This window comes from Priapulus caudatus, unplaced genomic scaffold (genome assembly GCF_000485595.1).
Source record: "Priapulus caudatus unplaced genomic scaffold, Priapulus_caudatus-5.0.1 Scaffold11, whole genome shotgun sequence".
Classification (NCBI taxonomy): Eukaryota; Metazoa; Priapulida; class Priapulimorpha; order Priapulimorphida; family Priapulidae; genus Priapulus; species Priapulus caudatus.
The window spans coordinates 442,337-455,545 of record NW_014577072.1 but is presented as its reverse complement, the minus strand read 5'-3'; the positions used below and the strand labels follow the sequence as shown (position 1 = coordinate 455,545).

The following is a 13,209-nucleotide window of genomic DNA, read 5'->3' as shown; positions in this document are numbered from 1 at the left end:
TGCGCTTAAATATTGTACTTGCCATATTGCTCGTCGACGAAGATTGTTGGTTCAAGGATAGAGAACATGGTCCCAATAAAACCAATGTCATTTACATCATATATAAAGATAATATTATATCAATATAATAGGTTAGGTTATGGTTAGGTTAGTTAGGGTTAGGGTTAGGGTTAGATTAGGGTTAGGGTTAGGCACATTGGTTTTATTGGGACCCATTTCTCTATCCTTGGGCCAGATGTTTATCAACTTGTAACCTCCATTTCTTCGTTGCGCAGTTCCGGCGCTAGTGAGCAGGCACAATGTATTTCCAAGTGGAGGGTGGGGCAGGTTGCACTGCGGATTTTACCGCCATTTTCGTTGCACAGCGCTAGCGCGGTTTGCAACTGCCGTGCAACTGCCCACCTCCACTTTGAATACATTGTGCCTGCTCACTAGCGAAAAGTGGCCGTTTACAAGTTACATCTTCGTCGACGAGTAAATATAGCAAGTACAACATTAAACGTTAGTTTGCAGTTTCATTTTTAGCTCACCTTGACATCGTCAAGCTGAGCTATTGCCATGGCGTCGTCGTCCGTCGTACGTCCGTCCGTCCGTCAACATTTGGCTTTCGGTCAACAACAACTCAGGAACTGTTTGACCCACATTTTGAAATTGGGTGTAGTTGTTACTGCTATGCTCCCATATTAAACGTCCTATTTCTGGAGCACGCCAGTCGGCGTGCTTTCGAGCCACGGGCGATTTTTTGGCAAAAATGGGAATTGCCATTAGTCAGTTCAGGTTCAACGGATTTGCCTCATTTTTGGCTATGTAAATGAATAAGGGCTAGGGGTTTTGATATTTAAAAAAAAATATGCAAATTAGGTAGGTTTGGCAATTATATAGCATATATATATAGACACAGTCTGTGGTGTCACACTCTCTTCTGGTTCGTTTTACAAGATTTCATTGACAATATCTTTAATGCAAAATTTGGTATTTCCTCTCCACCCTGCCGATAAAACGTCTATATTAGAGTAAAGTTTTACAAACATGTCGGAACGCAGCATAACCTATTTATTTCAAACGCCATCGCTACAAAGCAGGTATAGCGCCATCTACGGTCACAAATTGTGATTCATTTTGGTTTATAAATATTATTTGAAATTACAGATGGCAATCGTTTCTATAATGTACCGTCGATGGTTGCTCAATTAAACTGACTTCTCTCTTTACTCACTCATTTGTGTCCTTTTTTGTGGTGAGCTACAGTGTCATTGACACTTTCATAGTGTTTGTAGTAACTTAAAACATTTGTCCGGCAGAGAATGTGTTTTATTTGGCATACCGAAGAAGTTATTATCGGCAAAAAGTTGTCTGCTTACTCACTGGAAATTGCCATATTACGTTCTATAGTACTAGAGCTAGGTACGGAGCTGTGTACACAGTACAGTACATAATAACATATTGTTAATGTTATGGTATATCCAGCTCAGTGATGTGGAGGATTTTTGCATATTTTTGGTCTAGTACAATAATAATAGTACTTGCTATAGGAAAAAGGGTAAAACTAGGATTTACGGATCGCTCAGCCTCAGGGGTCAGTGACAGTGCCACTGTGACAGTGACACTGTGACAATGTTGTAATCACACTCAGTAATGTCACTGTTGTGTTGACATGGCCCACTGACACTGTCCAGGGGTAGAAATTAACTTTTGAACACGGGAGTCCAACGGACTCCCTACCCTCAAAAAGAGGGAGTCCGCAGCAAATGAGGTAGTCTGCAGTCTGAGGTTCAAAATTAAAGATATTAACAATAACGCATGCGCTTATTTTTAAGATTCATGCGGTTGCACGGCTGCCAATTTTCTTTGAACATTAGCTGAAAAATACGGTAATTCCGCGAGGCCGTGCTCTGGAACGAACTAGTTAGTATGGCAGAATTTTCAGTGAGTCACATATGTCAAATCGGGGAGTCCACCAGTAAATCAGGGAGTATTTGACTCCGTACTCCCGTTAATTTCGCAGCATGCTGTCACTGAGGACTCTTCTGGATTTCCTTTATTTTTCATAACCATATTTTTTAGGGCTAGCGTACAGTAAACCATAAGGCTACAACCCACAATGCTGGGGGGTCCACTACTAGTGCACTATTTGTTTTAGACTGAACAGGTTGTGGGCTATACTGTACTCCTTTTTTGTATGTCATGGTTTAATTTGAGTATTTTTTGTATCTTAGTCTTTTTTTATGAATAAAAGTACCGGTGGTATATACTAAGTGCACATCAAGTTCTCTTCTGGACTCCCAAAGCAGAAGGTTTAGGTATACAGTAGCCAAATGTTGACTTTTTTTTTCAGGATGCGCTTGGAGAAGAAATTTTGCGTATGTCGTCTGACGAAATTGTCAGTCGCACAAGACTGCTTGATAATGAAATTAAGGTAAGTGTTCCATCATCAGTTTATTGCAATATATAAATACGTGTGTGTAGGGCTTATGTGCGCATGCATGTGTGCGTGTGTGTGTGTGTGTCTGTGTGCACATGTAAGTGTTTGGTGTTCAACTGTTCCTGACGTCAATAAATGGACTTCATTCTTGGTTTATTTAAGATCATGAAGAGTGAGGTCATGAGGATTTCCCATGAACTGCAAGCTCAGAAGGAGAAGATAAAAGAAAATGCAGAAAAGATAAAAGTGAACAAGACCTTGCCATATCTTGTTTCAAATGTTATTGAGGTAAGCTATCTGTAAAACGGTTATAATTACAATGTAGTTAATTATATAGAAGTTTCATTAGGAATTGTAACAACTTGTCCAAATATGTAATATTGTTAATATAGGTAATGTAGATACTATGCAGGGTTCTGCCCTGACTTTTACCACATGCCAGGTCTAACATACCTTAAAAGGTGAAGCTAATTTGCAGCATCTCATAAATCTTCCAAATGTCTCAATTGCCTAAACGACATGCCTTAATTACCGACTGTGTTTACTTTTGATAATCCCAACACAATCATGTTGTTTTCAGAGTTTGATATATAGGTCTCCGACCTAATTACCTTTACTGGTATACTGGGGTTAGCATGTAACACGCGCAATTGACTTCACTTACTATAACCCACCTCCCGGTCGCTCTCCCATCCGTCCATAAATGATATAAATGATAAAATACCTGTGGATAACCGTGCTATATAGTAGAGTTTTAGAGGAGTTTTCCCCACTTAAATTTTAATGTGGTAAATATAAAGAATCATACTGAAATAGTGTGTACTTTCACTATTTTCTTTAGCATTACGGCCAATACTTCCCGAGTTGCCTAATTTAGAAGGGGAAGAATGATATATATTGTCATGATCTAGATCTTTATCCTAGTGATATTTTAGTAGTCATGCTCTCTATCTTGTTTCAATTAAAGCTCTTAGACATGAATCCAGAAGATGAAGAGGAAGAAGAAGGAGCAAATGTAGACTTGGATTCTCAGCGTAAGGGAAAGTCTGCAGTCATTAAGACATCAACACGTCAGGTGAGCTTTAGAGCAAACTAAGCTATTTCTAAATTGCACGTTTGCAATTCATGAGTAAATTCTGTAAAAATTTAGCAAGAGTGTGTGGCTACAAGAGGTTTTTGTAGATTCGGTCTGGTATCTAGTGTGATTGATTTGCATGAATGTCAGATTCAGAATATTATCAAGCAAATGTTGGCATTGTAGTAAGATGAATGTATCAATGTACGTTTGTTTCAGACATATTTTCTTCCTGTAATTGGATTGGTTGAACCCTCAGACTTGTCGCCTGGTGATCTTGTGGTAATAATACTATAATATATTAATATAGGACCAGAATTATATAAAAAATCTGAACTAGAATAATGATTCATATTTCAATTAAAAATAAATCTGTTTGCAGTAATTGACTTAAAGAATGCAATTACTTTATATTTACAAAATATATTTTTCAATTAAATTTGGTTACTCTTCTAATTATACAGGGTGTGAACAAAGATTCATATCTGATTCTGGAAAAGCTACCAGCAGAGTAAGTACACTCTGATTTTTAATTGTTATTTTAACAACATTTTTTGACACCTGTTCTTGTCATTTTCTTTACCAAATAGCATTTATGACATGCTACAGATGTTTCATCGACTGTGTAATTTATATAACTCATTGGTTTTCAACTAAACTAAATGAGATTTTAGCCAAGTTTAGAAACAATGTCTGTTTGTTGTAGATTTTTGGAGTTATTTAATTCTTTTGTTCAAATTTGATGATATCAGGATAAATTTGTTATTAAAAGTTCAGAGCATTTATGTCTTGTGGAAAAGCTCCAGTTAAATATTTTCATTCATCCTTGGTGCAGATTTGACTCACGTGTGAAAGCAATGGAGGTGGACGAAAGACCAACTGAGCAATACAGTGACATTGGAGGTCTTGACAAGCAGATTCAAGAGGTAATTATTAAGTATACGGTCAAGCTTTTTCATGCGTACTGCTGTGATAAGTGACACGTTTGGTGCTGAAAGAATCCTATGAATTGCATGTTTAATTTATAGATCATAACGTCTCTCTATGCACAAGCTGAAAAATTTCATGAAATATTCTGCATCTAGTTATATGACTTCGGAAATTTTGAATTTTTATGTAAAAATGTCATTTTCGACATTTTTCAATTACTACAAACAGTGGGGTAGCAAAACCTTTGCTACAATTTACACATCGTATGCACCAAAAAGTGTGTCAGGATTTTTTTTAAGATTCACATTCACGTTAAACATGATAAAAACTAAAGTTGTAAAACAACAACTTGTATGTTGTGACTAAAAACTTAAGCAAATACAGTACCATAAGTGATAAAAGACAACACGTAATATCAAACCCTACTGCGCTTTTACAGTAATGTGTTACCATTAAAAAAGGTCTAAATTTAAATTATACCAAGATGAATGACGGAGAAATATCCACTTATAAAGTGGAAATTGTGACCGAAATAGCAAAGGAGAAATCAGCATTCTTCTGATTTTCACAATGATCGAATGCCTGTGTGCAAAATGGGTGAATGTATGTGAAATATTTACTGTTAGTCCTTACTGTGACATATCCATGAACTCGTCTAATTCACTACAAGTACAACTCATTTGTATTGCTACTTTCATAACATTTCTTCGCAAAACCTAAACGAGAGTACTAGTCTCACGAAAGTAGCGCCACAGTGATGTTTACACATCTGGGACACAGCCGAGCGATCGTTAATTTAATTGTTTTCTATGATAAAACAAGTTATAATTCATTATATGTTTGTTCAGTACAGAATTGTGAAATTTGTTTAAATCACATGTTATCCACATTACTTATGCAATCAGGAAACAAATATAGTGTTTTCTTTCCAGGAACTATTTGCGCTGGTGTACCCCCTTCGCTCAACATAATTTATGCACCGGATAACTCTGTCGGACGTTGTATCAAAATCTTCTAGTTCGGAGCACATTTCTGGCTCAATAAGAACATTTTGTGATATTTGCATATTGCAAGTATCCTCACAGTAGGTGTATGTAGGCTGTTGGTTTATCCACTTTAAAGAAAAGTAAACTATTTGATTTTTTTTACAAAAGATTTTATTAAGGTGGTTAGTTACAGATGCCTACAGATGCCACACTTGCAGACTTTCTTTCTGCTCCTGCACGGAAGTTACTGCAGGAACGTTACCAGCATTTTAATTTTGATTGATACATTATGTCATCATATAATTTGAAAAGTGTTGCTACTTGATGTGAATAATTTAAATAGTATCAGTCTGATTGCCATAATCCAGGTAGCTGCTTCCATTAGCGTCGTTGTTTACCAGTCCTTGGCGTTGTAGCTGTTGCTGCTGCCATATCCCTCTCCGGCGTTGTAGCCGTAACGTGGGGAGTCATAGTTGATGCCAACTCTACCGGCATCATAGGCGGGCTGCTGATCATATGAGGTGCCGACAGCGTGGACTCCCGTGGCGTGGACGCCGCTACCGTGCACGAGTCCAGCTCCGCGGACGGATCCAAGACCGAGTCCAGCTCCGCGGACGGATCCAAGGCCGAGTCCAGCTCCGCGGACGGATCCAAGACCGAGTCCAGCTCCACCGACGGATCCAAGACCGAGTCCAGTTCCGCGGACGGATCCAAGACCGAGTCCAGCTCCGCGGATAGCTCCAGATCCAAGGCGCACTGCGCCGCCTCCGATGTTCGCGGCTCCGAGGTTGATTCCACCGAGGGATCCGGCATTGCTTCCGGCGATTCCGCTAGCAGACGCGTCACCGGCGCCTCCACCGACAACGGCGGTCAGAGGTCCGAGCTGCACGCGTGGGGCGGCAACATTGACGGCCTGGATGCCGGAGTAGGGCAGGTTCCTCGCGTAACCGTATGCGGCTCCGGCAGATCCGGCTCCAGCGCCCGCGGCGGCCTGCTGGAACTGAGCCTGCGCCTCCTGGTTGGCACGGCGGGAGGCCTGGCGGGCCGAGGCGGCGGTACCGGTGCCGGAGGCAGCGCGGTCAGCAGAGGCAGCGTGCCACTGACGGGCGAAGCCAGCTCCGTACTTCTGTCCGACGACCCCCGGGGCGGATCTCGGCTCGGTGCCGGACGGGGCGTGGGCAGCGGCGCGGTCGCGGGCGCCCTCGAAGTTGAAAGCGCCGGTGCCGACGAACTCATCGGAAGCCTCGAAGCTGATGGCGTTTCCAAGTCCGATCCTGTTGCCTCCGAGGGAGGTGTAGCGGCCGGAGACGGCGACCTGGCCGACGCCGTGACGTCCACCCTGTCCGACGAGACCACCGAAGCCGTTGAGGGAGCCACCGCGCCTGCCGCCCAGGTTAATTCTGCCGCCGAGGTTGCCTCCGGATCGCAGGTTAATTCTGCCGCCGAGGTTGCCTGCGGATGCCAGGTTAATTCTGCCGCCGAGGCTGACACTCGTCAAAGCTGAGCTATTGCAATGGTTTTCCGTCCGTCCGTCGTCGTCCGTCCCGTCAGACATTTGGCTTCGGATCACACAACACTCAGGACTGTTTGACCCACATGGTTTGAAAATTGCGTGTAGTTGTTAACTCTAATGCTCCCATATTAACGTGCCTATTCTGAGAACGCCAGTCGGGGTGCTTTCGATGCCACGCGGCAGGGTATTTTTTGGCAAAAATGGGAATTGCCATTAGTCATTCAGTTCAACCGGATGTTGCCTCATTTTTCGGTATTGTAAATGAATAAGGCTAGGGGCTTTGATATTTAAAGAAAAACAATGCAAATTAGGTAGGTTTGGCAATTATCATAGGCATATTATATTAGACACAGTCTGTGGGTGTCACACTCTTCGGCTGGTTCGTTTTTACCAAGATTATCATTGAACAATATCTCTTAATGCAAAATTAGGTATTTCCCTCTCACACCCTGCCGATAAAACGTCTATATCTAGAGTAAGTTTTCAAAACAGTCGGAACGCAGCATAAGCTATTTATTTCAAACGCTCATACGGCTACAAAGCCAGCGTAGAGCGGCCATCTACGGTCACAAATTGTGATTCATTTTGTTAGTACATAAATATTATTGCAATTATACAGATGGCAATCGTTCATATAAATGTACGTCGATGGGTGCTCAAATTAAAACTGATTCTTCTTAACTATCATTTGTGTTTTTTTTTGTGACCGTGAGCAACAGTTCATTACACTTTCATAGGTTGTTGGTTAGGTACTTCAAAACATTTTCCGGCAGAGATAGTGTTTTACTTTTGGAACCGAAAGAAGTTATTCTGCAAAAAGTGTCTGCTTACTCACTGAAATTGCCATATTACGTTTTCATAGTACTAGAGCTAGGTACGGAGCTGTGTAACACAGTACAGTACATAATAAACATATTGTTAAAGGTTATCGGATCTCCAGCATCGTGATGTTGGAGGAATTTTTTTGCATATTTTTGGTCTTAGGTACAAATAAATAATAGTATTTGCTATAGGAAAAAGGGTATAAAACTAGTGATTACGATCGCTCAGGCCTCAAGGGGTCCCAGCTGACAGTGCCACTGGACAGTTGACACTGCTGACCAATGTTTATATCACACTCATAATGTCACTCGTTGTGTTGACATTGCCCACTGACACTGCCAGGGTAGAAATTAACTTTTGAAACACGGGTCCAACGGACTCCCTACCTCAAAAAGAGGGAGTCCGCCAGCAAAATGATGGTAGTCTGCAGTCTGAGGTTCAAAAATTAAGATAATTTAACAACTAACGCATGCGCTTATTTTTAAGATTCACATGCGAGTTGCAGGGCTGCCCATTTTCTTTGAAATTAGCTGAAAAAATACGTAATATCCCGAGGGCCTGCATCCTGGAACGAACTAGTTTAGTAGGCAGGAATTTCAGTGGTCACATATGTTTCCAAATCGGGGGTCCCACAGTAATCAGGGAGTGATTTGACCTCCGTACTCCCGTTATTTCGCAGCAAAAAATGCTGTCAACTGAGAGACTCTTCTGGATTTCGCTTATTTTCATTAACCATATTTTTTTAGGGCTAGCGTACAGTAACCATAAGGCTAACAACCCACAAATGCTGCGGGGTCCACTACTAAGTGCCACTATTTTTTTTAGCACTGAACAGGTTTGTGGGTATACTGTACCTCCTTTTTTGTATGTCATGGTTTATTTGAGATTTTTTGTATCTATAGTCGTCTTTTATATGAATAAAGTTACCGGTAGGTATATACTAAGTGCACATCAAGTTCTCGTTCTGGACTCCAAAGCAAGTAAAGTTTAGGTATACAGTAGCCAAATGTTGACTTCTTTTTCAGGATGCGCTTGGAGAAAATTTTGCGTAGTGTCGTCTGACGAAATGTCACGTCGCACAAGACTCGCTTTGATAATGAAAATTAAGTAAGTGTCTCCATCTATCAGTTTCATGATCAATACTAATAAATACAGATTGTGGTAGGGCTTATGTGGCGCATGCATGTGTGCGTGGTGTGAGTGTGTCGTGTCTGTGTGCACTGTAAGTGTTTGGTTGTTCAAACTGGTTCCTGACGTCAATAAATGACTATCATTCTTGTTATATTTAAGATTATGAAGAGTGAGTCATTGAGGATTTCCCAATGAACTCCAAGCTCAGTAAGAGAAGATAAAGAAAATGCAGAAAGACGATAAAAGTGACAAGACCTTGCCATTCTTGTTTCAAATGTTATTGAAGGTACAGCTATCTGTAAAACGGCTTATAATGTACAATGTAGTTAATTATAGTAGAAGTTTCATTAGGATTGTATTACATTTGTCAAATATATATGCGAATATTGTTAATATAGGTAATGGTAGATAATATGCAGGCGTCTGCCTGTGCTTTTTACCAATGCCAGGTTCTAACATCACCTTAAAAGGTGAGCTAATTGCAGCATCTCATAAATCTATCAAATATCTCAATTGCCTAAACGACAATGCCTTAATACACGACTGATGTTCTTTTTGAAAATCCCAACACAATCATTGTGTTTCAGAGTTTGATATATTAGGTCTCGACTAATTACCTTTACTGTCATACTGTGGTTAGCATGTAAACTGCGCAATTGACTTCACTTACTATAGACCCACCTCCGGTCCTCTACCATCCGTCCAATAAATGAATTAAATGATTAACAATACCTCGTGGATAACCCGTGCTTATATAGTAGAGTTTTAGAGGAAGTTTTCCGCCACTTAAATTTTTAATGTGGTAATAATAAAGAATCATACTGAAAAATAGTGTGCTATTTCACTATATTTCTTTAGCATTAGACGCCAATACTTCACCGAGTTGGCCCCTTAATTTAGCAGGGAAGAATGATATATATTGGGTCAATGAATCTAGATCTTTTATCCAGTGTATTTTCAGTTAAGTCATCAGCTCTCTTCTTCTGGTTCAATTAAAGCTCTTAGACAATGAATCCAGAAGAAATGAAGAGGAAGAGAAGGAAGAGCAAAATTGTAGACTTGGATTCCTCAGCGTAAGGGAAAGTCTGCAGTCCATTAAGACATCAACACGTCCAGCGTGATTTGTTAGAGCAAAACTAAGATATTTCTAAATTGACCGTTTGGCAAATTCAACTGAAGGTCTAAATTCTGATAAAAATTCTAGCAAGAGTGTGTGGATAACAACGAGGTTTTTGTACGATCGTTCGGTATCTAGTGTGATATGATTTGCATAATGTCAGATTCAGATTTATCTAAGACAATGTTGGCCATTGTAGTAAGATGAATTATCAATGTACTTGTTTGTTTCAGACCATATTTTTCCTGTAATTGGACTTGGTTAGAACCCTCAGACATTGATCGCCTGGTGATCTTGTCAAAAAAAACGGTAATAAATACTACTAATATATTAAAGGACATAATTCGACCCCATTGATTATGCAAAAAAAGTAATTTTACCTTATAGCCAAAAACGTGTATTAGTTTGTCAAATTATCACTGTGGTTACTAGGAAATATCCAACTTGAAATCCGCGGTACAAAATCCGATTGTTGACGTTTCAACCCGCTATGCCGGTAGTAACAGGTCGTAACGCGGCGATGGTGGTGTCATACAGACTTATAGGTGCACCGGGACATTTTCGCACGTATGCACTCGGACCAGTCCAGTGATTCTCAGATCTTGCTAGTGTGGACGTGCGCTCTCGTACGTTAATGAGTTTTACTCTTGGATTCAGCGGGAATAAATGAATATACGAAAAGTTTCTTTGGAGAAATTACAAGCAACATATATATGTGGCAACTAGGCGAAATAATAACACTAGGCAAACAATTTACAGGCGACAAACAATTCGAATGCTCACACATCCTGTAGCAAACTTTACGTCACCGAACCGAACTCGATGGTTTTATTTGTTGGCAAATAAATTTAAGCTCTGTCGCCAGAATTACCAAATTTACGCGATTATCAATTAAGACATTTCTTAGTATATTAGCAGTGAACTATTGACAATAATTACGGCGTTGGCTATAAGGTATGACTTATTAACTACACAACGTGCCAAGTTTTACTGCTAGCACCTTCATCAACTGTGCATAATCGCATGTCGTCGAATTAGCTGCCTGTTAATATAGGACCAAGTTATATAAAAAATCTGAACTAGAATAATATTATATTTCAATTAAAAATAAATCTGTTACTGCAGTAATTGACTTAAGAATGCAATTACTTTATATTTACAAAAATATTTTGTTCAGATTAAATTGGTTACTCTTCTAATGTATACAGGTAGTGGAACAAAGATTCATATTTTCTGGATTCTGGAAAACGTAGAGGATACCAGGCAGAGTAAGTACACTCTGATTTATTTAATTGTTATTTTAACAACATTTTTTTGATGATTCTTTGATCATTTTTCTGACCAAATAGCATTTATGGACATGCTACAGATGTTTCATCGACTGTGTAATTTATATAACTCATTGGTTTTCAACTAAAATCTAAATGAGATTGTAGCCAAGGGTAGAAACAATGTTGTTTGTTGTAGATTTTTTGGAGTATATTTAATTCTTTTGTTCAAATTTGATGATATCAGGTAAATTGTTATTAAAAAGTTCAGGAAGCATTTATGTCTTGTGGAAAAGCTACAGTTAAATTTTTATTCATCTTGGTGCAGATTTGACTCACGTGTGAAAAGAAATGGAGCGTGGACGAAAGACCAATGAGCAACTACGTGACATGGACTTGTCAGCGTGCTCAAATTTCCGCATTCTATACTCACTATGATTACGAAATCAAATGAATTTGATAAAACAGAGATACGTGAGAACGTGAGAAGAAACGAACATGTGTTGCTATTTACGTCACTGAAATTGTGGTACCTCCTCCAATTTCAGTTTATTAGACGGCAAACATAATACTATAATATTTACGAGACATGCAATATTATTTAATTTATATATTCATGTAAAGTCAATATTGTGGTTTTTTATGCATTATTATATTTTGTATTATTAATTTAATATTTATGTTTCAGATAACATTTCTTGTGGAAGGTCAAAATGGCAGCAACCGCTTTAGAAGACAATTCCATTTGGGAAAATGACGAGGTTTGTTTTACTAGTATTTAGATTGTGTAAACATCGTGTTGACGTAATTTTACAATTTTCAATACTTCTGCTTTGCTATAGATTTAACTTTCCTGATCTGGTTGATGTACTTTCGTAGCTTGATATGCTTTAATGCACCCATGTTTCCTGCTGTGTCATGAGTCATAGACGCAAAATGTGACACTCACACTCACACTGTCACTGTGTCTGTGGCTGTGTTATTAGTTGTTAGGTGTGTTAGTTAATAGGTACGGAGTAGCTCTAGTACTATAGCCCGCGTACAGTTGCCGCAGGGCTATATCTTGTATCTTGGGGTCCCTCTCTTGTATTTCACAAGGCACTGATTCTCTGGGCCATAGAATATACTAGTATGGCAATTTCCAGTGAGTAAGCAAAGACAACTTTTGGCCGATAATAACTTCTTCGGTATGCCAAATAAAACACATTCTCTGCCGGACAAATGTCTTAAGTTACTACAAACACTAAAATGAAAAGACAAACTAACGCTTAAATATTGTACTTGCCATATTGCTCGTCGACGAAGATTGTTGGTTCAAGGATAGAGAACATGGGTCCCAATAAAACCAATGTCATTTACATCAATATAAAGATAATATTATATCAATATAATAGGTTAGGGTTATGGTTAGGGTTAGGATTAGGGTTAGAATTAGGGTTAGGGTTAGGGTTAGGCACATTGGTTTTATTGGGACCCATGTTCTCTATCCTTGGGCCATTAGGGTTAGGGTTAGGCACATTGGTTTTATTGGGACCCATGTTCTCTATCCTTGGGCCAGATTGTTTATCAACTTGTAACCTCCATTTCTCGTTGCGCAGTTCCGGCGCTAGTGAGCAGGCACAATGTATTTCCAAGTGGAGGGGTGGGCAGGTTGCACGCGGATTTAACCGCCATTTTTCGTTGCACAGCGCTAGCGCGGTTTGCAACTGCGTGCAACCTGCCCACCCCTCCACTTTGAAATACATTGTGCCTGCTCACTAGCGAAAAGTGGCGTTTACAAGTTACAATCTTCGTCGACGAGTAATATAGCAAGTACAACATTTAACCGTTAGTTTGCAGTTTCATTTTTAGCTCACCTTGACATCGTCAAGCTGAGCTAGTGCCATGGGTCGTCGTCCGTCGTACGACCGTCCGGCCGTCAACATTTGGCTTCGGTCAACAACAA

General features: G+C 39.7%; 2 protein-coding genes across 2 annotated transcripts in view; one reads left to right on the top strand and one right to left on the bottom strand.

Annotated features, from left to right (window-relative positions):
* LOC106807423 (armadillo repeat-containing protein 6-like) overlaps positions 1–12,809 on the bottom strand; it is a 28,153-nt gene extending 15,344 nt beyond the window's left edge. The window contains exons 1-2 of the mRNA XM_014809749.1: positions 12,799–12,809; positions 11,698–11,782 (exon numbers count right to left, since the gene is read on the bottom strand). The gene's annotated coding sequence lies outside the window, so the exon portion shown is untranslated. The remainder of the gene's footprint in view (positions 1–11,697; positions 11,783–12,798) is intronic.
* Positions 2,336–13,209, top strand: part of LOC106807433 (26S protease regulatory subunit 6A-B) — a gene marked incomplete at its 5' end in the record, with an annotated part of 21,545 nt that continues 10,671 nt past the window's right edge. The window contains 6 exon segments of the mRNA XM_014809760.1: positions 2,336–2,416; positions 2,585–2,710; positions 3,390–3,497; positions 3,717–3,779; positions 3,962–4,008; positions 4,333–4,423. Coding sequence (XP_014665246.1) covers positions 2,336–2,416; positions 2,585–2,710; positions 3,390–3,497; positions 3,717–3,779; positions 3,962–4,008; positions 4,333–4,423 — 516 coding nt within the window.